General features: G+C 46.3%; 1 protein-coding gene and 1 long non-coding RNA gene across 4 annotated transcripts; one reads left to right on the top strand and one right to left on the bottom strand.

Annotated features, from left to right (window-relative positions):
• The first annotated feature begins 118 nt into the window (after nt 1–118).
• Nucleotides 119–27,533, top strand: stard9 (StAR-related lipid transfer (START) domain containing 9). 3 transcript variants are annotated; one of them, XM_029138492.3, is made up of 32 exons: nt 119–387; nt 2,374–2,443; nt 4,448–4,564; nt 9,512–9,628; nt 9,756–9,788; nt 9,913–9,974; nt 10,091–10,203; nt 11,294–11,436; nt 11,552–11,619; nt 11,790–11,887; nt 11,988–12,194; nt 12,398–12,495; nt 12,579–12,656; nt 12,868–12,942; nt 13,472–13,651; nt 14,508–14,559; nt 14,954–15,079; nt 15,360–15,442; nt 15,557–15,618; nt 16,070–16,263; nt 16,447–16,915; nt 17,017–22,935; nt 23,031–23,216; nt 23,299–23,482; nt 23,581–23,727; nt 23,806–23,905; nt 23,983–24,149; nt 24,230–24,297; nt 24,374–24,576; nt 25,138–25,217; nt 25,514–25,672; nt 25,785–27,533. In XM_029138492.3, the coding sequence occupies exons 1-32, from the start codon at nt 341–343 to the stop codon at nt 25,896–25,898; spliced, it is 9,819 nt and encodes a 3,272-aa protein (XP_028994325.1). In that variant the 5' UTR covers nt 119–340; the 3' UTR covers nt 25,899–27,533. The 3 variants fall into 3 exon arrangements, with proteins under 3 accessions (XP_028994325.1, XP_028994324.1, XP_028994326.1); XM_029138491.3 differs by having other exon boundaries at nt 12,865–12,942; XM_029138493.3 differs by lacking the exons at nt 23,299–23,482; nt 23,581–23,727; nt 23,806–23,905; ... (4 more) ...; nt 25,514–25,672; nt 25,785–27,533 and having other exon boundaries at nt 12,865–12,942; nt 17,017–22,924; nt 23,031–23,183.
• LOC129603582 (uncharacterized) lies at nt 13,651–16,574 on the bottom strand. Its single transcript, XR_008693633.1, has 3 exons — nt 16,440–16,574; nt 15,718–15,768; nt 13,651–14,598 (listed from the first exon to the last, which is right to left on the bottom strand). It is a non-coding gene; the product is annotated as an uncharacterized LOC129603582 (long non-coding RNA).
• Nucleotides 27,534–27,662: the final 129 nt, after the last annotated feature.

Here is a 27,662-nt window from a genome sequence, read left to right as displayed (position 1 = left end):
GTTATTAATCTGCTGGTTCAACTGTATAATCGCCCGTTTAACACTAGAAAGCCAGTGGTTTCCATGATAGACGCTGGGGCTGGAAGCGTCCCAGTAGGAGGGAACCAGCAGCGCCTCTCCTCCCTCCGTCCGACAGGAAGCCTCCGTCGCCTCACGCTTTCACACCGTCCGACCCGCGACCCGCCGCCGGAGTTGACTGGAGCAACGGGGGGGGGGACGCGGCTCTTTGGTCCCGGTCCCAGTTTGATGCCAGAACCATGGAAGCAGTCTCGGCGTGCTCACGTGGGAATCGCTCCTTCACGGCAGCCCAGAGTTGCGCCTAAACGCTCCGTGGGGCGTCATGGCAAACGTGAAAGTCGCCGTACGGGTCCGTCCGCTCAGCGCCAGGTCAGTGGGAACGCAGGCGGCGTGAGTCCTCGGCTTTAAGCTAACTTTGCGCTAATCAAACGGCGTAAACGCGCTGCGTGATTACCGCGGCTTCATCCTCCACGCAGCCGAAGCCACGGCCGCTTCCAGCTGTGGGAGAGCGACTGTCACTTGACGCCACTTCACGGCAAAACAAGTCCCCATTTTACTCTTTGTTTCAGCGCTGTTGGTCATTGTTCCAGGTGATTAATATCATAAGCTAGAGTTTTGCTAGCTTGATAGCTGCTAGCTTAAAAAGTTAGTTCTGTGACTAATTAGCGCAAGTGGCGCACGCGCGGCGGATAACGACAACTGTGGCTGAAGCAGTGTGTGTAGTGTGACTGAACACTCTTTGTGTAACTTTAAAGCAGATGTTGCTTTAGTTTGGTTTACATTTTCTTATGCTCTCACACAAAGCTTGTTCCAGCTCTTAATTGAAGCCATACACAGTGTTTACTCGCAGGCTTGTGTGTCTTTATGACATGTTTCATAATCCTTTGTTATTATGATGTATTACAGTTGTGATGCATTCATATTGTTTTTAACAAATTGACGGCCTCTTTTGCAGATTTCCTTGTGGGGAAAAGTCCCTCTTATTTCACAGTGTTGTAAAAGTACCTTTGTTACAGGGCTGCTGTAAAGGTGATTGCTTTTACTGCAGCAGCGCTTTACATTAACGGGCAAATTTCTACAGCATGTTGAATGGCTGCAGCCTGGAGATCTGACACCTACAAGAAAGGTTTCATGTTGGAGTACACTGAACTCAGCAGGATGTTGGGCAGATATGCTTAATACACTATGAAGGCTGTTATAACAAAGCATTATTCAGGCTATGTAGGGCTGGACAATGATTCTTTCAACCAGTCTTCCTGGTGTTTTGCATGACAAAGGAATTTTTTCTACATAAAGCTCACTGACATGCAAATCTGTTCATCCTGATTTCTGGTTCTGACAATCGAACTGTCCTCTGCCCCATTAAAAGATGCATTTTCTTACTTCTATACTGGAATAGGAACCTGCTGTGTGACAGCGATAAGTGTCATCAGCTCCATTCTTCTCTTGTTTTTGTTGACCTAAAAGGCTCAGTAAGAATTCAGTCACACTCTTGCATTCAAGAATCGTTTCCTCCCACTTTCAGGTTCACTATTTTCCACCCCCAGCCTCCTTTCCTCTAAATTTGAGATTGAAGCTCGGTGGTTTTGGGTTGGGTCACCACTGGTGGGGTTGGCGAAATGGGTCCCTCGTGGTGAAGCACAGGGAGAGCTGCCGATTAGCAGCCTCCACCTCTGCCCCTAACCCACCACACAGACCGAGCGTTTGCAGTACAGCCAATGTTCACTGTCATTACCGCTCCTGGACTTCGAAATTCTCTGAGCTCCATGTTGTGATTGCCCCCAGTTTCCGTGTGTTGCATCAGATGTGTTCGGTCCAGCTGCTGAAGCACATGCAGCTGAGCCGAGCTGACCTTGTTTCACACACACACATACTTGAGCGCTCGTTTGAGTTCGTGGAAATGGTCCAAGCTCCGTCATCAGAGGAAGTCTCTGGAGAAGGCGCAGGCCTGTTTTCATTTGAATCTGAAACTGCTCAGTTGTACTCGCGACGTTCCGTGCATGGATTTCATGGATCACGTGGATATAGGCATAGGCATGCACACAAAGATTCATTGTTGTAACTGTCATGTGATGGCATGCGGCCAAGTGGAACTAACCTCCATTTACATGGACAATCTCAAGCATATCAGCAGCAGAGGATTTAAACAAACTGTAGGAGATAGCGCAGCATTTGAATCTTGAATAAAGTCACAATTTGCATTCTCAGTAGCAAACCCTGATGCCTTCCCTTTAGCGCAAGTAGTGCATGTTTCGTCTGATTTCCCTTTGTTCTCATTAACATTCAGAACATTTCTTTGCTCTTTCTGATGTAGACTTACTCAGCTGGCTGACGTAATTTTCTCTCCGTCCACAGGGAGAATGCGGATGGGGGAAGGCTGGCGGTCCAGGTGGAGGACAAGTTCGTCAGGATCCGAAACGTAAAGGTTAGTGGACACCCCTCGTTTCGGCTCCCTGGCGCGCTTAAATTTGGGACAGAGGAAATGTGTCTCAGCAACAGGATGTTTGTGGCTTTGGATCAAATTTGTCCTGCTTTGTATCACTGTTGTTTACAATGCGTTGAGCTCGCACGCGCATGGAATGAGAGACCCCTCCTGTGAAACGCTTGCGAGGTGACACCCTGCTCACCAAATCAAACGGCAACACATCTGAAATATGCTCAAGTTACTTTTAAGAGAATGAGTAACTTTAAATAGGTCTTGGGTGGAGATTTGAAGGATCAAACCTCACCCCTTAATAAAGTGTAGTGCATTAAGTAGAATGTGCCGTGGCCTTGGTGTCAAATTAAGTGCTTTAACAGGGAATGTGGCTCCAGGCCCTATTACAGTAATAAGAGATCTGTTTTCCAGATGAGCTTTCAAAGGTATGGTCTGGCTGAATGACTTCATGTGTTCTGGAAATTTTCTATAGATTTTTAGAGAGGTTTTGTATTCATCAAAACAGTGTTTGTGTTTTCAGTTTAGCTGGTACTTTTAGGTTGGCAGTACAGTCTTGTTGTCTGATAGCTGAGCTGTAGCTGTAGAACATAATCATTTGTATTAAATATACACTGGAAGGATGAAGCTAGTAAATATAATGATAAAATCTCAAAATCTCTTCTTTGGTGTTTTCAAATGATTAAATTCAGCACTTTTGTTCACATATCAAATGTAGACATATACTGTAGAGAGAAGCTCGTTGGGGGAGGAGAGAATAGTTACAAGTGGGAGGACAGAAACAAGCCACATATGGTCTCCCTCTGCAATGGAAAGGGATCAAGACTCCAAGGCTTGTGTGGGTCTCATGGGAATAATTATTTTTGGAAAGTGGGACAGTTCTGGAGGATCTGAGAAAGGAGAAAGAAGGCCGTTAGCGTATAGTTTAAAAGAAGGTTAATGTAAAGCTACGGTGCATAGGTTTATTAAACTAAATTATTTAAAAGAAGGAAATGCTGAGGCATCATACAGTAGTTTCATATTTGGAGCCTCACTGGCCTGCCTCCTTCATGATATGAATGTTCCCATGAAATGGATGTAACTCTTCCCCATTTCCTGAATTCGCCAGATGTGAGCGTGAAACCCTGATGTCATCGCAGAATGATCTCCCGAAGCTGTTGCACTGTAAACAGCAGCTTTTGGACCGTACAGGGGTAAATCAGTTGGCACCGCTGACAATCACTGCTAGAAGGACATGGGTCCAAATCCGCTCTGTGGCCCTGCTGATGCCAGCTTTATTCCTGTTCTGTAATGTGTTCAATGGCCTTGTAATGAACCAGCAAATGGTTGATTAATCTGTGCATTGTTTAAGCTGTAGATATGATATAAGATATAGATATGGAACCTCATAAGGCTTTTTCTATGTACCAGGGTAGAGGCCTCGATACACACAAACAAAAACAGCAGTGGCTACGGAGTCTTTATTATTTCCACTGTGTGCAGCCTGTATAGATAAAGGTTCATGCGACCTGTGCAGACCTGAAGGCCTTTTTAATCCGCATTTTCAAAGAAGTTCCTGGAAAACACCGACCGTCGCTGAGCTGAGATTGTTCTCAAGGTTGAATGCAGTGATTCAGAAGAAATGCCTAGATGCTATTTTCCAGTACAGCTGCTGCGCTGTCTTTCCACTGTTTAGGAGTCGCTCGGCGTAAGCAGAAAGGTGTTTTGTGTTAATGCACTGAGCTGAATAAAGGACAGGAGGAGGAGTGGATGTGTTCTTAATGAATGGAAAGAGCTCAGTGGCATTTGCATTTCTATAATCGGAGGACTTGTCATCTTTAGGATGTTTATTTATATTCATATTTACTTCACTACTGCTGCAGTGTGTCTGTGTGAAGTGTAGTGTTGGTTGTTAATGAAGCACAATGAAACAAGTTCTGTTTATTCATGTGTATTCATTTTTGAGCATTAGGTAAAATGCTGCGTGTGCCTTATAGCTTTGTTTCCCCCTTCTAGCTGGACGGACGTGCAGATGGAGCAGTAGATTCCCGGGAGAAGCTTCTGGAGTTCTGTTTTGACTACTGCTACTGGTCAGTGGACTGTGCAGACCCTCACCATGCATCACAGGAGGAGGTAATAACCTGTTAGCAACAGTCTACGAAGCAATTAGAATAATTTCACATTACACTTATTTCGTAAACAACGTTTGATTATTGAAGAGGGGGAATCTCATGCGCGCTGAGTGGAGCTTCGGTCTGAAGTTTGCACTGGGCAAACCCAACCTGTGTACAGAGGGATCAAGCAGAGGAAGCACTGTCCTTGTAGACAAACCACAACAACAGGGGTGTGTGCTGTGTCGTTTTGTTTGTGTTACACACAGATGCCCACTCGGGGGTTGTGTTATCCACTCCATCTGTTACCCAGAAGTCTCTCTGCTTCAGACACGGCGCTGGTAGTTAGCTCACTTTTCATGTAGTGCCTGTGATTGGGCGATTAGATGTCTTTGTCGTTTGATTGGAGGAGGGGAGGGTGAACTTGAGACGGCTGAACAGGGAATCAAGCTAAACTGAAGCTTTTTTCTTGTTTTTAATTTGTATTTCTACTAAAGAGGATTGTTCAGTCCAGCAGCTCAACCACTTGGTCCTCCTTTTTTCTCCACGGGGTTCCCTCTTCTGCCTCTCTCCTCCTCTCAGAGCTTCCTTTGTATGTGTTTAAGAAAGATGGGTCTGTCTATGGGCCTACACACTGCACTGAGAGATAGACAGCCCAGTACTTCTTCATCTCCCCCCCACCACTGGCTGCCTCTATCCTCAGCAGAATTGTCCAGTCACAGCGGCCTAGTTGCCACAAGACTTTCTTCTGTTGTCCCACGGTGGGCGAAAGGACACCAATGAAGGGCAGAGCAGCTGGATTTTAAATTTGACCTATTTTCTAGCATGAGAATCCAAAGAATGGCCTCTTTATTGACGAGCATGACAGAGGGCCACCACAGACGTTTACTGATCACATCACAGTTGAAAATGTTTGAATTAATGACGTAAAAAGCAGAAGCTGTGCTGTGTTTGTGCGGCAGCGCTGTGGTAGGTTGACTCCGTCTTTAATCAGCTCAGTGAATTGAGACTTTCTATGTAAATGTACTGCAGCATGCTTTGTTTGAATGAAAACAGGACAAGTGAATTCTTCCGTATGCACCTTACTTTCTAGTCCCTGTGAGACTGGGACAAGGGAAACTGGATCTTAACTCCTGCCTTTCCAGTCCAGTGCTATATAACCACACCCAGGCACCCCCTGGAGACAGGCCTCCCAGCGCCTTGGACCTCCCAGACCCGTACTCTGTAGTCTCTACTGCATGTCCATGCTTCACAGAGTCCCGATTCCAACAAAGGTTCCTACTTTCTGTGCAGGAGTGAGAGAAGACAAGTTTATATATACTTTATTTATTACTTTATATGAATGTCTAGATATTGGGGTAATGAAAAGCTTTTCCCACTAATGTTTATTGCCTCCGACTATAAGAAACATGGGATTGGAAAATGAAAGAGAAGCAGGATTAAAGTCTGGACATGGATACTGGGAATGTACAGAGAAGGTGGAAATGTGAATTCCTTGCTTGGGGGAGGTGGGGGGAAATGGGCAGGGGGTCCACTGTGCCTCTGCAGTCCCTCGCTACGCCTGCCAAACTCACAGCGGCCGCGCGTTTCGCTGTTAAATTTCGGTGCTGAGAATGCGCCTCAGAGCACAGTGGCGACTTTTAGGGCCAAACGGAGACGTGCCTCCCTCTCCTCGCCCTGCTCGCCCCCCCCCCCCCCCCCCCCCCCCCCCCCCCCCTCCCTGTGTGTTTTGATTACGCTCGCCGTGTTTCTAGGTCTGTGTGTCAGTCTCGCTGCAGACTGAGAGGGAGGACGTGTCTGTGTTTTGGAAGATTCCTCAGCACTCGTGAGCATGGATTTTTTTCTCCATGTATAGTGAGGCCCAGGTAATTAAGAGCAGCTTATTTGTTTGGGCTGCACATCACTATCTGACCCCCCTCTTGCAGTGTTTCTGTCCTTCCATTCTAGTTGACCTACAAACTCGGTCCAAGTGTTGAACTCTGGCCAAACATCTTCCTCGTGCTTTTATTAATGTTATTATGTCTGTTTCCTCCCCACGGCCTTCGCTATATTCCTCCCTCTTTCGCCCCCGATTCCCCGACTCCCATTTCTCACAGCAAATCAGGACACGGAGCCCCAGTGATTTTTTTTCTTTCCCCGCGTTTAAACAAAAGGCATTAGTTTCGTTCAGGGCACCAGCTGCTGTGTTTGTGTAGATAGCGTAGGACGGGAACCCGGTGACCCCCGCTTCTTTTGCAGCTGTCCAGTCCTGCAGGCGGAGGGAACGGTTTTTACCGTTGTCGATGTGAGTTCAGCGTCTGTCTGGGAGAACGGGCATCGCATTGAGCAGTTGTGTGCTGGCACTCCACACTCACTAAGCTGCGCCCTCCTGACTGAGCGCGTGCTCAAAAGACAAATCAACCTGGCTCTGTTAGTTGCGTCAAACCTGGCAAAAGCATTGAGAAGCTGAGGTTAGGCTTGGCCCAGTGTGCGACTGTTCTCAGCTGGCACCCGGCCAGTACCCTTGACAACACCATGCACATGCACATGCACTCGACACATGAATACTCCAGGCCTCACTGTGGAACAGGCCACGTAAAACCAGACAGTAAGTGGCATTTGCTGCAGTCTGTCATTATAGGACTTGACTCAATACAGAGGCATTACTTACTACTTTTCACTCTTGTCGGCCTGTCTGCATCATTTCATATCGTTCCTGACGTGTTGCCTTTTATCGCCTTCCTCTGCTTTTACTTTTCTACCAGGCTACAATCGGCTCAGACTTTGAGGGGGTAAAAGTGATCTCTAGGTTTTTAGAGCAAACCCGGAACGCAGTGTTTGTCAAATTGCTTGTATCGAACCCAGCTGGAGATGAAGTCTGTTTCAGGTTAGTTGGACACGTGTGAAAGGTCAAACAGCTTCTTGATATCACTGCTATGGGCTCTGTGATATCTGTGTGTACTTTGACTTTTCATGCCTTGACATTGTGTGGTTTGAAATTTGAGTCATGGCCAATGCATTTTACTTGTCCTGCACTCTTTTTTCTTAGTTTTATCCTTTCTTTCTTACTTTCTGTCTTGAACCTGACCCCACTCTGTTAATCTGACCTGCATTTCCTGCACGAGAACGGCCTCTATATTCAGATTTTCCTCTTTCATTGTTAGATTGTTTGGGCATTTCTCTCTCAGAGAGGAAGTCAGCTCTGTAGCTTTTGTCCCTGTTGTGGATGTTGCTTCCTCTCGTTCGCTGAACTGGTCACAGAACAACATCCTCTGAGTTTTTGCGCCACAACCAACCAGTTTGTTGACCTACACTTTATCTCCAGGCCATTTGAAATGCAATCTGTTTCGCCTGCTTTGTTAACCCACAAATACCCAGAGCTACGAGAAGCAGCAAAATGTAAACTGACGGTGGTCCACTTTACCTTAGCCTTTCTAGACAACACATACAGTGCAGTTAAAAGTCCAAATGTTAAAACATACTGTATGTTTGTTTAGGGGTAATTTAAAATACAGTTAAAATACTTGAAATAAACCATAGTAGAAAAAGAGAAAATAATTGTTAGAGTCTCACTGAGAGTTAGGTTTAAAGAAGGAGCAGATAAGTTGAAGTGAAGTGTGTGTGTGTGTGTGTGTGTGTGTGTGTGTGTGTGTGTGTGTGTGTGTGTGTGTGTGTGTGTGTGTGTGTGTGTGTGTTAAGCCTGGTGGGACCTTCAGCCCCGGCTAAGCCCCCACGGAGTGAATTTAAGAGGGTCAACTTTAACAAGAGCTGTATTGATTCTGTCTGCTTGAGTGAGGAGAAGGTGTTTGTGTCTGTTTCTTGAATAGGATAAGGACAAGACAGGGGCGGCGCTGCTTTTTGTCTTCTTTAAGCCTCCACTCAGCCAAAAAGCAGAGGACAACGCTTGGTGGTCCGGGCTCCACTGGACTAAACACTTTGATATTTGCTCTCGTGAGACTGTTTAGCAGGCAACACTTACAGAAGGTTTTGGCTCCAGCATTTAACCAGTGTGTCTTCACAGTGACACATATGCAGTATACAGACATCTCTACCTTCTCATGAATCTATTTCATTATAGTTAAAAGCTCAGAATACTTGTTTTCAGAACTTTGTTAAAGTAGTTACAAAAGATTCCTGTGCTTAGAAATAATGAGGTGTTATGTGTTTCTACGTCAGTGCCTATTGGGTGATTTATAAGGTCACACTAACCCGCACGGCTGTTGTGACAGTACATTTAACGAGCTGTACGTGGCTGTTGCCGGCGCATTTTCCTCTCGACTGAACACTAATCCTCAGGGAAGATTGTGGTAACACACTTGAAGGAATTGCTGCGTTTCATCCACTGAGATGGTTGTAGCTTTGAGAGCGTCCCTACCGTCTCCTCTGTGCACTTGTGCACCCATGAACGGTCCAAATCCAGGGGCCACTAGAGGGGAACTCTCATTGATCCCAGTGTGTGTTATGGTTCCAGTTGGGAATGTGCTGTGTCTCAGGTCTGGTCTAGATCAGGTTGCCGCCCCACAGGGTATGTGCTCCATGTGGACTGGGTTTGGGGCTGTTGATGAAACAGCTCCTGAGAACAACCTCAGGATCCTAAAGCTGTTCAAGAGTTAAAGCTACTCAGGATATATACCTTGAGTATATTTTGGTATCGTGTGAACTGGAAATGATAATACTCTTAAATTGAAATAATTATAATAATATTCTGGAGATTATTATTATTATGTGGTAAGTATACACAGATTTATGCGCATGGCCACCAGGAGATGTGGAGAGAGCAAAAACAGAAAGCGGGTTGTTTTCAATGAGACTCTCAGATCTGCCTTACCACTGTGGTTTTATCAAGGTTTATTTTCATGACCCTCATATTTATTTCCCTCACGTTCACATTCTGCAAAGATGTTTACCTCGGGTATTAGCTGAACTCCCTGCTCCTTACTTAAACAGCCCATCAGGGAGAAACACGTGTGTGTTAATCTGCTCGCCGTAGGTGTTCCAGGACCTGGGTGTGTCGGTGCTGTCCGGAGCGTCTGAGGGCTACAATGTCTGTTTGTTTGCTTACGGTCAAACGGGATCGGGAAAGACCTACACCATGATGGGGACGCCGGTGAGAAGACAGAAGTGTTACACAATGTGCAAACTGTGCTGTTCTGAAGAAAATAATGTTTGATCGTTACGTTTTTGTTAACCGGTGCCATATGCCTTTTTAACCTAATTTATTTGTATTATGTCAGAGCTCTATTGGTTTGACTCCTCGCATCTGTCAGGTGAGAACATTGACAGTAATTCCTGCATGTGGGTACATATATGAAGTGAACAGGATTAAAATTGGCCCACTTTGGTATATTATGTGTTAATGTGCAGTACATTGCGTTTCTCTACTGCTATCAGGGCCTTTTTAGGTCCGAAGACACTTCCCCAAATGGTCAGAATTCAAGCAGAGTTGAGATCAGGTTCGTTTCACTCTCTTATTGCCTTTTTTTTGGTTGAATGGTGCAGTCTTGACGTAATGTAAAGGGCTTGTCCACATACAGTAGCTAAGTGTTGTCCTATCTTTCCGTTTCTGTAGCTTCTTGGAGATCTATAATGAGCGTGTGAGAGACCTGCTGAGGGGAGGAGACCAGAAAAAGAGAGCCTCTCTAAGAGTCAGAGAGCATCCTGAGAAGGGACCCTATGTACAAGGTAAGTATCTACTACTCCAACCTGTTTACTACCATTAAATACATATGCACAGTATCGGTGTATGTTGCATGCATTATCTGTGATAGTATCGTAGTATCATACATACCAAATATACAATTCCAAGAACATATGCAGGTGTGCATAAAAACAGAACCTGTGCAAAGAGCGAAAGTCTTCATCTCTGTCGTACAAAAACACAAAGCAAATGAAGCTAATTAGATTCAGCCATTAAACTCAACTCAGGTGTAATTACACAAAACCCTGAGGTCTTAAATCAACACATCACTTCCACTTCCTGTCTTGGTCTTTTTCTTTTAGTGATTAGGTACTTAACTAGAGGTCTAGAGGCTGCACATTCTCATTAGTCCTACGCTGTAATTTCACTTAGATTAAAGTAAGACAACAGGACACTACATTTTCATTTAAATCATTTTGCAGAAGCTTTACATCTCATGCGTTTAGTCAGACTTTCATTGTTTAAGCTCTACAGACTTAATTCAAGATACTGTGGCTCTAATGAGACTACTTTTTAGCTTTTAGCTTTCTCACTCCATCTCCTCATCCTCCCTGTTTAAAGCCCCACATCCACTCATTGTCTGTAGCTAGAGAAATCCCAGTTGACCAGAGGAAGTGAAGTCATTTCCTTGTGGTTCCAAGGAGAACACTTTTATGATCCACGCAGAGCACATTTACGACCTCAAGTTTTGACTTCTTGTCCAACTGCGATTGTCCACACGCGTAACCACATGTTTTAGCACCAAGAAGCTCTGTGGTAATCTGTGTTCAGCACCCTATAAGGTTAAAGTGATTTGTGTGTGTAAGTGGCTGTGGTACAGAATTTTTCTTACTGAATAAAAAAAAATACAGATCACATGTGAGAAAATATTGATATGTCCTGTTTAAGTCTGCTTTACATACGTCTGTGTGTTTCTGGCCGATAAATGACAGCCATACGCAATAATAGTGTTAATTTTCAGTTTACGCGTCTAACCTCAGCCTATGAGTTGTCATTTATTTGGTTTAGTTGTTTGTACTATTCGAGTTTGGTTTTATTTCCACAGTCTACTCAGCCTTTTGTTTGTCTACTCAGAGCTGTCACAACATGTGGTCTCCGACTGCAAGCAGGCCATGGACCTTTTAGAGGAGGGCATTGGCAATCGTATCACCGCAGCGACCCACAACCACGATGCCAGTAGCAGATCCCACGCCATCTTTACCATCCAGTACACGCAGGTGTTACCTGAATCCGTCCTCGCAGTCATACCTATCTAATATAGATTGCTGGATACTTAAAATGTAGATCGTTCAGAATTATTTCAGTCTCGTGACATTTTTCTTTCCCCCATAGGCTGTCCTAGAAAATAACCTTCCTTCAGAGACTGTCAGCAAGATTAACCTGGTCGACTTGGCTGGAAGGTGAAACTTTGTGCTGTGCTTTGTTTTTGTCAGTTAAGTGAGTCATTGACAAAACTGCCCCCTAGTGGAGCTTAATCTCAGTTTTATTCTCCACGTAACAGCGTCTGCAGTGTCTTCATTTGAATTGACATGAGCTGCATATTCTATACTGTACATGTTGTGTCTGACAGTGAGAGAGCAGACCCACACTACTGCAGAGACAGACTGACCGAGGGTTCCAACATCAACAAGTCGCTGGTCACATTGGGCATCGTCATCTCTGCTCTTGGTAAAGGACGATATTGTTAGAACAGTCATCCATCTTTAATAGCCTTAATCTCCTTGGTCAGTCTTATTTTCTCAGCCTTCTCCTGTCGCTGCCTCCACAGCCCAGAACTCCCAGATGTCCAGCAGCTGCCAGAGCATCAACAGCATGGCCTCAGAGGGCGACGGCAGCACGGTGGGTAGCCACAGCAGCTCCCTGTCTGGAGGAGGCGGAGGCAGGAGGCACTGCTTCATCCCCTACAGAGACTCAGTTCTGACGTGGTTGTTGAAGGACAGCCTCGGGGGCAACTCTAAGACTATTATGATTGCAAGTAAGTGTAGCCATTATTACAGTTGGAATGTAGGTTAACGGTGGAGCTGATTTGGTGTGTTTTGGGTCCACATCATTGTAAACTGTGCAAAGCTATTTTCTGGATAGCTTCACACTAGTGAGCTGTTTTTGAAATAATCCTGCAGTAACTCTGATTTCAATTACCTTTGCAGTAACTTTGATTTGTGGTTGTGTGTTTTGCAGCGGTCTCACCCTCCGCCAACAGTTACAACGAGACCCTCAGCACTCTGCGCTACGCTGCCCATGCCAGGAATATTGTCAATAAGCCTCGGGTTAATGAGGTCAGGGGCTGTTTGGAGTCTGATGCCAAGATGTAATGTTTGGGTTTCTGTAGGCTAATGTGTGTGCTTTGATTCCTGCGCAGGATGCCAATGTTCGGCTGATCAGGGAGCTGAGGGAGGAGATTGACAGACTGAAGAGTATGCTTCACAGCTTTGAAATGGTATGTTTAGCTTTCATCGTTATAGCGCAGTGCCAACTCTCCTGGGGATGCACCCTGCTGGGGTTACCCCCCAAAACCCTCTTGGTATCTAAGGCTTTTTGATAAAAGAGATCTCCACATGTCAAGTTTCTGAAGCACAGACTTCATAGAGTGCTTTTTGAAATTTTTAATCTCCTTGGTGGTCATTTGTTGCCCTCTTGATTGACAGCAGCGCAATCCCAGTCCATCCCTGAGTGATGAGAAGGATGGAAATCTCTCGGATATCGTGCTACAGAACGAACTTAAGGTAACATGAGGTCGACACGCACAGAGCCATCTGAGTAACACACAAGGCAGTATGCTTTCAAATTCAGCTCAGCCTTTTCACATGGTTGATGTAAATTTCACACTAAAGACGTTCAGTCGTGACACCATGTAATAAGCCATATCCACCTCTGACAGGCAGATTCACCATGGCATGATGGCTGCCAAATGTGGTTACAATCACCACTCCTGTCAAATCCAGATAGATAGATGGATACACATGACATGCAGGTTTCTATGAATGTATGGATATTTTCCCTCACACAAATGAAAAATGTCTTACTTGCCTCTAGCGGTATCTTCCCATTAAAATTGTATGTTTTAAATGTTTTTATTATGCTATTTTATTACATGTGTTTTCCTGTATTCTGTTTATTAGAAACAATTTTACTTTACATAAAAATAGAAAATGACTCATCGTACATTGGATTATGATGCTTTATTGTCAATATAATCATTATTATTTTATTGTTTTCTCTTGGTGACTTTTTTATGTCATCACTGCTCTTCAGGTGGAACAGCTGACGAAAGACTGGTCTGAAAGCTGGAGAGACAAGAGGGAGCTGCTGGAGCAGTACAGCGTAGACATCAATGGAGACCAGGCTGCCTTCCTCATCAGTTCCCTGCAACCACACTTGGTCGCCCTCGACAGGGATGTCCTCAGCACCGGGGTGGTCTTCTATCACCTCAGGGTATGATGAGAAGAATGCAATTAGATATGTTGTGTCCCTGTATAAATAGAAAAAGGGTTGGATTTGTTTGTCATTATCAACATTGTAATACAGGAAAAATAAGCAAGTGGTGGAAATTTCTTTTAGAACCAGTGATGTTCGTCCTTTTAGCAGTTGGTGGTGCACTTTCATTCAATCCCTTATCCCCAGAGACTCACATCACTTATTTGCACCCCACTGTCATGCTAAAAATACACGCTTGAATGAGCAACCTGATGCAAAGTCCCACAAACTATTTTCTGCATTTGCTCTACTTTTCCCAGCTCTCAAGTTGCCGTTTTTGTCAGCTGTCTTGACTAGATTCTTCTCCTCCTCCTCCTATTTCTCTCTGTTCTGCTAGAAAAACCCTTGAGAAAAGGTGCGTTTCTTTGGTCTTTTCTTTTCACTCTTACCCTCCAACTGTCCTGTCGATCTCCCATCTTCGCAGTATGAATATCTTCCACAATCCATGACGCTCAGTCGAATAAGAGGCTCTTAGTTCTGAGGCTAGGACTCCGGGGAGCTTAAGCTGTCCTGATTCTGACAATGACAAGCATACCCTTAGGTCTGACAATTATATTGTTTCCTGCATGTGAAGAACTGAGGCCACCTGAGAGCACATATGGTTCTGACACCATATAGAAAAGCCTTTAATCTCATCAGATAAGACTTCAGAGTAAACAAATTGTGCGTTTATCAACTAAGCCGAAGGTTTGAAATGAGAAAAGGGCAACAGTTCTTTAACACAATTCTTGTTGTTTCAAGTGCTACTGCTTTTTAGTTGAGCACTATAACACATGTTTGGTTTTGATGTTTATTTCACATCATTTTCTTACAGGAAGGAGTTACCCACATTGGACCTCGGGACCAATTTGAAGAGCCACAAATAGGTATTTGGTTGTCATATCGCTCTGTGTTTCTTGATCCAGCTGCAAAGACAGACCGTTTTCAGACTTTAAATAGGATTTTTCTACCCAGTTGTTATAGTTTATGATAGTGGCAATCCTCAAAGCCTCCTACAACCATGCATTACTGCAGAGCAGACGTACCACAGACTGGCAGATGTAGACGTGGTGAAAATAAAATCTTGTTCAACAACCACACAAGACACATTAAACATTAGCCATTAAATGAGAATGTGTAATGAAGTAGCATAGGTCTTATTATGAGTTCTTAAATGATTATTAATCGCTGCTTTATGCAGAATGAGTACATTCAGCTCTACAGCAGCTGCTTTAGCAAAGCTTTTAAAATCGCTACTGAATTTTTGCTCTCTGATTTTAGTCCTACCCAGCAGTGCCAGCTGTGAGATTGAAAACCATGGAGGTGTGGTAACACTAAGACCAGTGTCAGGCTGCGTCTGCTTGCTCAGTGACAGAGAGGTCACTGAGCCCTGCAGGCTGGTCCAAGGTCAGCTCACGTCTTCAACAAAGTCCTGTTACATTGTTTCATCACATGCAACAAGAAGTTTGATTACATGTTCTGTTTTTTTACGTTTTTTTTTTTTACGTTTTATAGGTTACATATGTGCATGTGTGAATGATGCTCTTCACAGTGTTCAAATACACTTAAAGACTTAAAAGCTCCAGATTCTGTTGATAACCTCAGTTCAGTGCAGCATCAGCATTACATAAGCAGAGTGCACCTAGATCAGTATAGTTTGTGATGGAGGATGTGTCTCTGTCTCCAGGGACAGTCATAACTCTGGGAGGAGTTCACAAGTTTCGTTTCAATCATCCGGCAGAGGCAGCTGCTCTCCGGGAGCGTAGACGGGTAGGTGCTGCTCAGCTCATAATTTATGTCCTGTTGCTTAAACCTTAAAACTTTTTTTTTTTAAATGAACTGTAAGTATACCGTGTAAGTTCATTATTTCTCTGTTATTTTCAGGCCAGTGAAGGTGGCACGACTTGTCCCTATAATGACCTTTGCCCTTTGACTACTCACCACAGGTAAAAACTGCTTTCACAACAAAACACAGCGATCTTAAATTTTTTTTGCATTTCTGTGATGCACCTAGCATAAATATTTATATTTGATAAGACATGTACCTGTTTTGATGTTGTTAAGAAGTGGTACTACTTCCTCACCTGGATCCTCACCTGGAAGTTAAAGCAGTGGTTTTCATTAGCCCCCACCCTTGTGAAAAACCCAGTCAAAGTAGCTGTTTACAGAACAGATCCATTGTTGCTTAGCTACTGCTCAGTCACTGAACTAAAAGCCGGTGATAATGCATTTTTCACTAAACCTGCCACTCTGTCACAAAACTGCAATGGCCTAGACAGTGAATTGAGCTTAACAGCAGTAACATGATAGCATTACTTTTTTCTGATTGTCTGTTTTTCTCTTATTTTTAATGCCGCTTTTAGTCTCTAATCCTGGATTTGTGTGCATCTTATATAGTGTCAAAGAGCCGAAGCTCCAAGAGCAGCTGGGTGCCTGTCTCTCTCCTGGTGAGGAACTCACTGCAAGGCAGCGTGTAGAGGAGCAGCAGCTCTACGTGGAAGGCTTGAGACAGCAGATCAAAGCTGCACAAAAAGAGGCTGAGAGAGAACTGGAGAGGGAGCAGGCGCGCCTCCGTCAACAGCACGCTGAGAGTAAGGACTTCCCAGATATTCATTTTGCTCCTCATGTTCTGCAGCTATGCATCAGGAGTTAGAGATCAACAACCTCAAAGGCTGTTGTTCTATAATGAGTAACTACACTATATTCTGTCTTCTGATTAATGAAAGCGCAAGATTTTCACTCATCATACATTTCTTTGAATCTTTACCCAATAGTCCAGCAGTGGATCTTGCAGGAGAAACAGCAGCTGACAGCTGTAGAGCGGGTCACCCGGGAGTCAGGAGTTCAAACAGACATTTTACCTCTGTCCTCTCTGGAACGTGCAACAACATCTGAGTCTCAGGATAGTCTGACACCGGTGTGTTCCTCACGGCTGTTAAGAGCCAGGAAGAAGGCGGTGCAAGAAGAGCTTTTAAAGTATCACGCCCTTTGCCGTGCGGAAAGCCGCTACCATCGAAAAAGGCTGCACTACCAGCTGGAAAGGATTGGCCATAAGCAGCATCTGTTGGAAGCTAAGAGGGAGCTGCAGCGTCTGGAGAAGGAGCTCCCCACAGGACCAGACAGCCCCGGCTCCCCGGAGCTCGGGTCCTCAAAGCACGGGGGACAAGCGTGTGTTTCCCGCAGACACTCGTTCTCAGCAGAGCTTCTGTCTCGGCTCTATCCGCAGCACACCCCTATCTTCAGGTCAGTATAGCATGTAGGGCAACCTGCAAACACATTCAGTGTAAAATGTGATTTAATATAATGTAACCTAAATTTGGATTCTCTTTCTAACTCTTCAACAGACATTTCCTGAAGAGAAACAGATCCACAGAACTGACCTTAAATCCCTCCAAAATGCCTGATTCTTTGGGAGGCAGGAAATGGGTTTCAGATGAGTGTCTTCCTTGCGAAAGGACTCAGAGTTTTTGTGGTGCTTTTTCAGAGCAAAGGCAGTTGTGCCAGAGTAGAGTACACCCCTCTGAAAACATCAAAAACGCTCCCAGAGAGGAGCCACAAGCTCAGCCCTGTGGGGAACGGCCTGGAAGAAAACCTCTGCTGCCAAACCGAGCTCTGTCTTTTAAAAGACAGTTCACAGACAGATCAGATCAGAAGTCAACATTAAAGTCACTGCTTGGACCTACTGTGCCACCAGTCAACAAAGAGAACATACAGGAATCCACAATAGACAAGCGCTGTTCTCACACTGCCTCTAGTGTCAATGTGACAAATCCATCACTTGCAGATCACAGCACATTACTAACATCCAGGAAGACTTTGGCTCATTCTGCAGGGCCCAGGTTAAAGGCTGCTCTGACCAAAGTGTTCAGAAAACCCCCCTCAGGTGCAAATGGAAGGCAAGACGCAAAACCCCTGTGGAGGATAGCAAGCAAATTTCACTGGAGACACAAACAAGACAAGTGCTTAAAAGACAAAAATACGAGCCAGAGCAAATGTGCCATCAAAACAGCTTTTTCGTGTGAGGCGCTGGACCGAAGGCCTTCCTTTGATGACATTGGAGAGAGGCAGTGGCATAGTACCGAGGCGCTGATGAACAAGACAGGCAGATTGCAGGTTGAGAGACGGCAGGGATTGGTCGGGTGGGATGAAGAGGATGAAGAGCGGGATGAAAGGATGTCAGACTGTGACAGTCTGTTTTCTCTGGATTCCCTCTCCTCCGCTTATGCAACATCTTTAGTAGAACAGCTGAAACATGAGGAAGCAGCTCAGAGTGAAACAGAAAGTGAGGACAGTCAGATGTCCAAAGACTCCCTGGCTTTGAAAAGCAGTGGGAAACACTCTACAGTGGAACGATTCAGCCGAACAGTGGTACCAACGTATTCGCTGGTGACAGATTGTTCTCATTCACCCATAAGAGAGAACAAGGCAACAGAGGGGTGTTTGGAAAGGGGCTTGTGCCATAAAACTCAGGTAATGCTGTCGGACACACATAGGAGTAAACAGCGATACCAAAAAACCAGACACGAAGATGAAACCTGTGGAACAAAGACTCATTTATTGCAAATCAAAGAAACGGTGCACGCGCTGTTTGAGGAGCCTGCTGCCAGTAGCCCACGCTCCCTGAGTAGCTGTGTGAAGGATCCAGAGAGCCCGCTGGCGCTAACAGGTGCCTGGTCATCCACCGATGCAGCAGACAGTCCTGGGACTCCCAGGGATCCCCTACTTTTCCTAAGGAAAACAATGTTCAGAAGTGTGGAAAACTGCCCTGTGAGTTCAGACATGTCTGACCATGACAGCCCAATCAAAGGCAGGAGCTCAACTTCCTTCAGCTCTGAAGGTGTAAACGTCACAGTGCAGCAACCGAACCGTGATGTTTTAAAGGAGCACCTGATTCATCCGACACTAGAAGAAGCCCAAGACGTAGAGCAATTGAGGCAACACTGGGAAAACATGGAAAAGACGGTTACAAAGAGTTATGCAGCTGCCACCTTAGATGGTTCTACCTCCATGCCGCCCACTGGGACTCGTCACACAATACATTCGCTTCAGGCATCTGCAAATGAACATGATTTAGTAGCTGGTGATGTCACCATGTCTTCTGACGCTGAAATGGGCATATCAGACAAGCACTCGGATCTCACAAGCCAAGAGAGTGCTCTCCAACTATTCCCTGAAGAGGCGGATCAGTGCAATCGAAGTACTCCAGGAGAGAAGTCGAAAGATGAACAGCGGCATCAAACTGTGAGTACCACAGATCAAAACAAAGCCCCTGAGCAACACGCTGTGCTACAGCAGGACAATGTTAAGTCTGCATGTAAAAATTCCAGGAAGAGGAACAAAGACCAGGATCCTTTTACGGGCAGCCTGAAAATTCCAAAAAGGAGCAGCAGCGGCGAATTGGTAACGTCATGTGTAGCAAAACCTGGCAGTGGGGAAGATATTTGTCTGGATGGAAATAATAACAGCAGTGAGGAGCAGTCAGACATAACTGACGACCATGGCACAGAAGCTGAAGCTGAAGCAGTGCCACATTCTGATTCACAGAGCAGGGAACATGGGCGGTTTGATTGTGGTGAGAAGTGGCCTCTGAGTGGTTCCTCTGTGGGAGATCGAGAGGTATGTGATGAAAAAAGTGCAACAAGGAACAAGGAGCAAGTCGTTGGACCAACAAAAGGGGCAGAATCCCACATTGATGACTTCAGAAAAACTGAAGGACATCCAAAACACGCATGCAAGACGGATGCTATTTGTAGCGCCATTGATCTACGGATCTCGGAAGTTGTGAAAAAACACATGACTTTCTCACTGAATGGCAACGATGGTGACAGGAGGAGGATCTGCCAAAGCCTGAATGACTTGGCATCTTGTATGTTTTCCTGTACCAGCATTGAAAAGCTGCACATAGACAGGAAGAAAGATGAGATAAAACAAGACACAGACCTCAGTGGACCTGCCAAGACGAGCAGCCATGAGGAGTCTGGCAGGCCCAGCTCAGCCACTGGCTTCTCTTCAGTGGGAAAATGCAGCGACGAGCATACTGTGGAAAAAGATGCCGTGTGCCAGAAACATAATGCGAGAAAGCAAAATGCAACTTCTCAACCTTATTTTTCCATCAGTGATGCAAGCTCAGGGGAAGTGGACGACCACGCCTGTTCTGCTCCTGCGCTTCATATATTGACTGGAAGCCCATCCGCCGTGGCTGATGCTGCGAGTAGCCATGTACAGGTTGATGTTATGGAAGCTGCACCTGATGCTGGACACGGAGATCGTTATTCACGCAAAGAAAAGTCACCGAGGACGATTGATGTTTTTGAAAATACTTCTGATGCCATGAAACTTTTATCTGATGGGAGATTTGAACATCTTGGACCTGTCAGTCTTCACAATGATGAGAGATCCACTGATGATGATGCTGTTGGTTATAGTCATAACGAAAGAACAGAAGGCCGGCTGGAAGAAAACAGGAGTCCACAAACTCAGCCTGATGCCTTGGCTCAGGCATATGTGATAAATGTGAATCACAGCAATAAATGCCACGATAGATCAAATATGCAACCTACGTTTGATAGAAATAATCAAAGTGACAGCAATTTGAAATATGAAATAAAAAATGGCATTGGGACGCAAACCCGTCAATCTGAAGCACAGGCTGCAAAAGTCTTATCAGGGTCAAAATGTGACGCACCTGTTTCACAGCAGAGTGAACACTCAGAGGCAGAGTTGAACGCAAGTCATTTTGCTCTTATGCCCAAAAAGGGACGAACTAAGAGGTCTGTGAAGACCAAGACGCTGACTGGCTCCTCTTCCTCTGAGTCGTCTGTTAAGTCATCAGATGAGGATGAGGATGGTGACGACGCCTCCCGAGTCCATCGCGGCTTGCTCTTTTCAAAACGGGTGACGCTTGGCAGCCAGAGTAGTGACAAGCAGGATGTCAAGCAGTCTGGGAGTAATGATGCTCGCACGTCTTCTTCATTCTCAGCAGGCAAAACTGAAAAGAGGACACGTGGGGAAAAATCTAGCAGCGAACGCCTCCAAAAAAGACACTCTCTCCCTCCTCAACCATCAGCGCGGACGGCGGACGGAGGAAATCCCCCCCCGTGTGCAGCGCGTGCACTGAAGTGCCAGGACTCCCCTCTGCATTTTGCATCCAGCGACATCAACCCCTTCGTGCACCAGTGGCAGGGTGACTCGAACCAGCCAAGCTACAGGAGCTCGGCGTTCGGCAGCGCCGCCGACATCTCCTGCAAGTCTCCGCTTCTCGGCAGCACTGACCAACGCATGACCAGATGCTGCAGCGTCGGCAACGGCTTGAACGAGCACAACTCTCCTTTCCATTCGCACCTAAGCGCGTTTGCCACCAACAAAGGCCTGTCCAGTACACTGAGCAGTATAGAGGACTGTAAGGAACGCGTGAGCGCGACATCGCAGCATCAGGCCTGCGTGGACGTCAACAGTTGCCTGGCCGGTCTTACAATAAACAGCGGGTCTTCAACTAACGATGCTTCATGTGCTTTTGGAAACCGCTCGAGTCACGTGGATGAAATGGTGTTTGTTTACTCATCGGAGCACGAGTCCCAGGAGGGTAAAACGGAGGCCGGAAGGAGGAGGACGTGTGAACACAGCACCCAGACTGTGCTTACAGTGAACGCTAGTAACTGTAGCAGGAGGAAGGATCGTCACAGGAGGAGTAACACAGACGTGCCGAGAGCGCAGAGGAAGAAAGTGGATATTAAGGACTCTCCTACGTGGGCCAGCATGGAAAGCATGTCAGCGCAGCTCTCCAGACTGATCGACAGCACCTCGGACCTGCTGGGAGATGTCCAGGAAATGAGAACGGGCGAAGTCCACAGGTCCGGCTTGAGGAGGAGTGTCAACTTGTCAAATCTCAGCATCTCTCATTGCAAATCTAGTGACACTAGCACCAGGGGAGACGGCTCAACTCGAAGCGCAGTAGATGCTGCGATCCAGACAGAAAAACAGGTGTGGAAAGAAGCTGTGGTGCATCCGACGCCCCACGGAAGCTCTCGTGAAGTTAATGTGATAGTTAAAGTGATTGGTTCTGAAGGTGTCGCTGTGGCTCTAGGCCGCGATGTGCACAGTTTGGTGACAGCACCAGAAAGCGCAGATGAAAAGATGGAGACCATCCCCGACCTGAGATTTAACAGCACCTCAAAAGCAGAAAGCAGCTCTGCAGCCGAACATCAAAGGCACGGAAGATCGCTTTCTTCCAGAGCCTCAAAGCAGCGCGAGCCTGAAGCGCTGCGACCCGCAAGCCTTGCTCTGCCTGAAATCAATCAAGGAGCCTCAAAACACCGCTGCCGAGGCGTTCGTAGCGCTCGTCAGGCAAATGATGCAACGTACACAGACCGCGCATGCTCGCCCATACTCACCGTGGGAGCCAGGTTGGGACAACAGTCGTCACGGTGTCCTTCAAAAAGTAGAAATCAAGCTGAGGATGGCTTCACTGAGGTGTCCAGCAAACAAACAGTGAGTCAAACGAGTCATTCAAGCACAAGTAGATCTGATAAATGCTCTGCAAAGCTCATGTCATCTCCAGGCAGTTATGTGGAGGCTGTAATGAGAAATGCTCCCTATAAAGATGAGGACTATCACCAGCACAGGGATACTGCGCTCAATCACATCTGTCCCGTGTTAAGTCCACCTGCTTCGCACAAACAGGAGGCTAAAGCTAAACATGGACGGCCCTCAGGCTACAAACGGCCTGCAGTCGAGTCTGTGGATTTTTGTATTGACTCCCACGTCTCGTCGCCAGTCAGAGACACCACTGCTGAGCTGCAGGAGGACGACATGGTGTCACTGGCACCCAGCGAGTGCAACACGGACGTGCTTGTGAACATGAAGCCCGTCGCCAGCGTTCCCCCGTGCCGGGGCCGCTCCACGGTCCCCGAGGATCTGCCCATGCACAACAAGTTCACCAACTGGTCTGGGATCAGCCCTCAACGGCCGAAGGCCTGCGACAAAGCGGCCAGAAGCCACGACGGGTGGGAGGAGACGGACGCGGAGTCCGTGGCGCAGAGCCGCGCGAGGGCGAGGGAGATCGAGAGGCTGCGAAAGGAGAGAGAGCGGGTGATGGCGAAGGTCAACCTCAGCGTGAACCCGACGCCGCTGAGCGTGGAGCTGACGGAGGCCAAGCTGCATTACAGGCTGGGAGAGACGGACGCGCTGTTGAAGATGCTGTCACCAGGCTCCAGGGACGTGGAGGCAGAGAGCCCTGCTTCTAACAAACAGCAGGTCCATGACCGGTAGGAACGTTTAATGGGATGGAAATGAAACAGTTTTCAAAATCTCATTTCTTGCTTTATTTGTATTTTCTCTCTTCATGATCCTTTTTCCTCAGCCACTACAGAAGTATTGAGGATTTGAGGAACGAGAGGGAGGAACGTATCCAGACTTGTGGTCTGAATCCCAGCAAACACCACTGCCCCTGTCGTCTCCACGCCGTCTGCTCGTCCGCGGCGTCTGAGCCCAGCCGGTGCGAAGAATCCCTGCAACAGCTCCGCCAAGAGGTGACGGGCGGCACCAGGTACAGAGACACATCAGCCCAAATGGGTTTGGTCTGTAACCGTACAAATGTTGTGACGGCTGATGTGTAATGCGTACGGCAGAATGCCGGAGCCCTGCGGAGAAGAGGGCCCGTATCCGTCCGACATAGAGCAGCTGCTGCGTGACTACAGCCGAGCGCGCGAGGAAGCCAGGACGGAGATCGCCAAAGCGCGAGAACGACTGCGGGAGAGGACGGAGCAGGAGAGGAGGCGGCTTCAGCAGCAGAACCTTTCTCAGGAAGTGAAGGTCAGTTCGGGTGTAATTAGGTTTTCTTTAACATCAGAGGTTGTTTTTTTTTACATTGGATTAAGAAAATATCAATTTCATTGATATGCGCTTGACAGGATGACCTGAGGCATCGAACGAGAATTAGCAGCAGCACTTTGTGCACTGGATCCAGCCTGAGTCTGTCCTCTGGACCCACATCAGGCTACAATAGTGGCAACACACTACAGCTCCAACACGGCAGCAAACTGGATCTGACTTCACAGGTCGGTGCAAGGAAGTCAGCTGACCCTGGAATAAATGTGAATTTATTTCTTTTGTCAAACTATTTAGCGTTTGTTTAGGCTTTAGGGTTCCAGGACTCTGGGCTGAAGGTCAAGACCCGTCCTCCTGTATGTGAGACTCACAGTGTGCAGACACAGAGAGGCTCTCTGTCCACTCAGGGTAAGAGTGGCTCAAACTATCCTTCACAAACAAAGATTCCTTTCCTTTCTGCTCACATGCTGATTTTCTCCCATTAGACGTCCTCCTGGAGCCTTCTGTCACTAAGTTTGAGCCTCTGGTAACTTCCTCTCCATCCCCTCACACTCGCCAGCGCCGACGCGCCGCCTCCTTTGGCTCCCCGTCGTCTATATCCACAACCTATCAGGACATCACGCGTGTTCTCCTCGGCAGAGCTGTGGCCGAGGTACCGTCAGTCGAGGCGTGGCAGCAAACACCTAGTTTCACCGTGGTTCTCTCTTTAACACCACGGTTTACTCTCTGCAGGTGCATCTAGCTTCTTCCGGGGATTTGAGCAATCTAGTAGTGGCCGAAGCTGCAGCAGGAGGCTGGAGGTGAGATCTAGAGGCTCTACTTCTAGTTAAGAAATCACAGCCACAAAGAAAAAAGCTTGACTGTCTGTCTTTATAGGCACCAAGGGGAGGAACGAGGGATCCAGGCTTATTACAGGCCTTCCTCCAGCCCGTCCGTCCATAGTTTCCTGGCTGCTGGCGAGCTGGACAGACCTCAGCAGAACCTATGGAACACAATCTGCCAGCTGTCTAAGAGCCACGCGTATCATCCGTCAATCCGCTCTGTCCGGACACGACCACTAGATGACAGCACTCAGCTTGGTGAGGGAACGTCACCGCTTGGACTGTGTTTATGTGGCTTCCACAAATGATGACAGTGGATAGCGGCGGTGGGACAAAGCGAGTCACATCTGGCCGGACTAGAACAGGAAAGAATAGATGCCGGCGAGGAATTGGCTTTGTTGCAAAACTATTTATATTTCTGCAAGCCATTTACAGACGCAGCTATGGCGCAGTACAGTGCAGTACACGGTCTCATTCGTCACTGACAGGATTCTTGCATTGCTTGATCAACTCCAGTTTCACACCTGCAGCGCGTTTCGCACCTTTGCAACCTCGTTGTCCTCTTCAGCTTCGCCTGCGTTGGTTTGTTCCAACCTTGAAGGCTCCCTTAATTATGTTTTGATGCTGTTTATTTGTTTCGTTGCTACACACCCACAGTTATTTTGATTAGTTTATCGCGATATATGCTCATAAAATACCCTTTTTTTGCTGATGCTGGAATTTAGAAGGTTGCTTCTCAGCCTTGTTAAGCAGTGAAGGCCTCGCTTGTCTTTCGTTTTCATCTTTATAGCCCTTCTTCTCTGCTTTATTCCTCTTTAGTCTACATGCTAACAGATGCGTCCGGCTGCCACCTCAGCCAGCCGCGGGATTTCTGCTGCATCAGCACCGAATCCAAGCAGGTAAGCACAGCTGTGGGACCCGACGGGCTGTTTACGCTCCAGCGCGTGTTCTCTGCATGGCTGAACCCAAAACCATGCTTTCAATCGAAGAGCAGTGCTGCTTTTCTACACACAAAATGCAAATGATGGTATTTAGATACCGCTCATGCTCCGAGAAATGAGACTAGCACAAACAGGCGTGACCCGGGGGCTGTGGGTGTGGAAGCAGCGGTGTGAGCTGCTGGTTATCAGCGTCCGTGTACACTTGGCTCCTCTGTGCTGCCTTTTACTGATGCTTCTCTCGCTCCCCGCCTCAGGGTGGCCTGTGTGTGCTGGCAATGCAGTCGGTGTTCGAGGAGTCGATGCCTCGTCCCAGCGGTGATGCCGTTCGGGGGGAAATGATGCCAAGCTGCTGGGTCCTGCAGCCGGTGAAACGAGGCGGGCGAGAAGTCACCAGGGTCGTTTACCTGCTGCAGGTGAGATTGGGCTGCTGTGACCTTTTAGTCTCGGTTTCTCTGCTCCTACCATAATCTGTGCGGTCACCGCTGTTTTTGTGAGTCTGTCAGACTGGATTGTGTTTTTCTCCAGGTGGACCTGGGATCTCCAAGCTTTCCTCAGCGGCTCCTGAACACCGTGGCCAGAAGACAAGCAGCTGTCATCGCTGACCTTGACGTGTTCCTCACATCAGCAGCGAGCACTTAGACTAAACTCCACCAGTCGTGGAGTTTCGTCTGCTTTTTCAGTTTGCACTCGAAGTTTATCTACTTGACCTTTTTTTTTTCAGCACTGTGTGATTTTTCAGTTACGTGTTTTCTACCGGCTTTTTGTATGAAGGTATTTTTTTAATTATTAAATATTGAAGCTGTATTTTTATATTTGTACATACACATGAATGCCTTTACAATCATAATACTTACCAAAGATCTAGTTTAGTTCCAAAACAATGATCTGGTGTAATGCAGTTAATGTATTGTGTTAAGCTAGTTATTTCAGGGACGCTTAATCTAAATGTTTAGTTCTAAACACCTGCCACCGAGCTCATGGGATCATCTGATGTTACGCTGATGTAGTTGCATGTGAGCAGGTGTGTTCAGCAGCGTCACAGACCTGGTGGCATCACTTTGTACCACGTCAAGCAGTGACTTACCCGCTTTGTTGTAATGTATTAGAGTAGAAGTAGAGAGAAATATCCCAGATGTTGTGATGAAAGCTAAAAGGTTGAGACGCACATCTACATCAGGTGAGGTTTCCTTTTGAACCTGAGTTGTGCTGATGTGTTGATCCACAGTCAAACACATGAAGGAAACATTTAGACAGATATTACTTGATTTTTTTCTACCATTTTTTTCCGAGGGACTGCAAATATTAGACACTAAGTGACCTTAACTTTGTAGACACATCATCAGAGCAAAAGGGAAAGCTAAACATACTTTGTAAAAGGGACTGCATAAAGGTTATTAGGTAGTCGGAGGTTCTACATGATAGAATGTGTCGTGTTTTGAATGACGGTACAGTAGGACAGGCGGCGCAGCCCATAGTTAAATACATATTTAAAAGCATTGGTTTAAAAAAGTGTTCAGCGTTTATCAACTCTGACAAGATTCAGACTTCCTGTGAAATACTGTTTGTGGCTCAGCCTGTCGCACCACATTTACAGTTGCATACAGACCTTAAGCTGCGTTTCGCTACATATTTCTATTCTACACTACTGGATCTGATGCACTGCAAGTATTAACCACTGCAGCGAATAAAGTGAGTTTTGGCTTATTTGAGTGAAAGGGGAACTAGACCTTTTTAACCAAAGCTTTCTGGTGAGCAAGGTGCCAAGCAGACCCTCCAGCTGCTTTGTAGCAGGCCCTGACCTTTGACCTTCACCTCCGTTCTGTTCTGAGCAGTACTTTCTGGTACCAAATCTGCATAAGCTGAGTTTTGAGGGCTTTTGTTTTTACCTCTCACTGTTGTAATTATTTGTTCTTCCTACATTGTGTGTTGTTCAATGTTTCAAAGCATGTGTGGTGCTGCTTACAGCTGCTTGCACAAAACCTTTTACACATTAATATTAATTTTACATCTTAAAGTGTGTGTTTTCTATTTAGCAGAGTCAGCAGCTAATTTAAAAGGCCGTTCACAGTCCAAACCAAATCCGCTGAATCTATACGTGAAGCCATATTTTAGTTGGTTCAGCAAAAGAAAAGGGTGAAAAGTGTTTGAAATATATCTAAAATGCTTATTCAGGTGCAAGAAACAATATTTATATCGTGACTGTGTTTTAAGTGTATTTTATTATAAACAACCTGCTTCTTGTTGCTAAAAGAAGTAAATGCTTTTGTGAACGGATTTTTCAGTTTGGCTTGTTTGTTGTTAACAGTATTTCTAAGTCTCACTATACGTTGATAATGTTTAGACAATGCGTGTGAGTTGATTTACTTCTGATAATTGCTTAGTTCATCAGATCGGTCTAAAAAT

This window comes from Betta splendens, chromosome 22 (assembly GCF_900634795.4).
Source record: "Betta splendens chromosome 22, fBetSpl5.4, whole genome shotgun sequence".
Classification (NCBI taxonomy): domain Eukaryota; kingdom Metazoa; phylum Chordata; class Actinopteri; order Anabantiformes; family Osphronemidae; genus Betta; species Betta splendens.
The sequence above is the reverse complement of the archived record's forward strand: the minus strand, read 5'-3'. Positions and strand labels throughout refer to the sequence as shown.

What these genes read in the sequence shown, in the direction of transcription:
- stard9 (XM_029138491.3), top strand. Translation starts at nt 341, where the DNA reads ATGGCAAACGTGAAAGTCGCCGTACGGGTCCGTCCGCTCAGCGCCAG. An exon ending in TCAGGATCCGAAACGTAAAG is followed by an intron (nt 2,444 to 4,447) that starts GTTAGTGGACAC and finishes TCCCCCTTCTAG; the next exon opens with CTGGACGGACGTGCAGATGG. An exon ending in AGATGACAGCACTCAGCTTG is followed by an intron (nt 24,577 to 25,137) that starts GTGAGGGAACGT and finishes ATTCCTCTTTAG; the next exon opens with TCTACATGCTAACAGATGCG.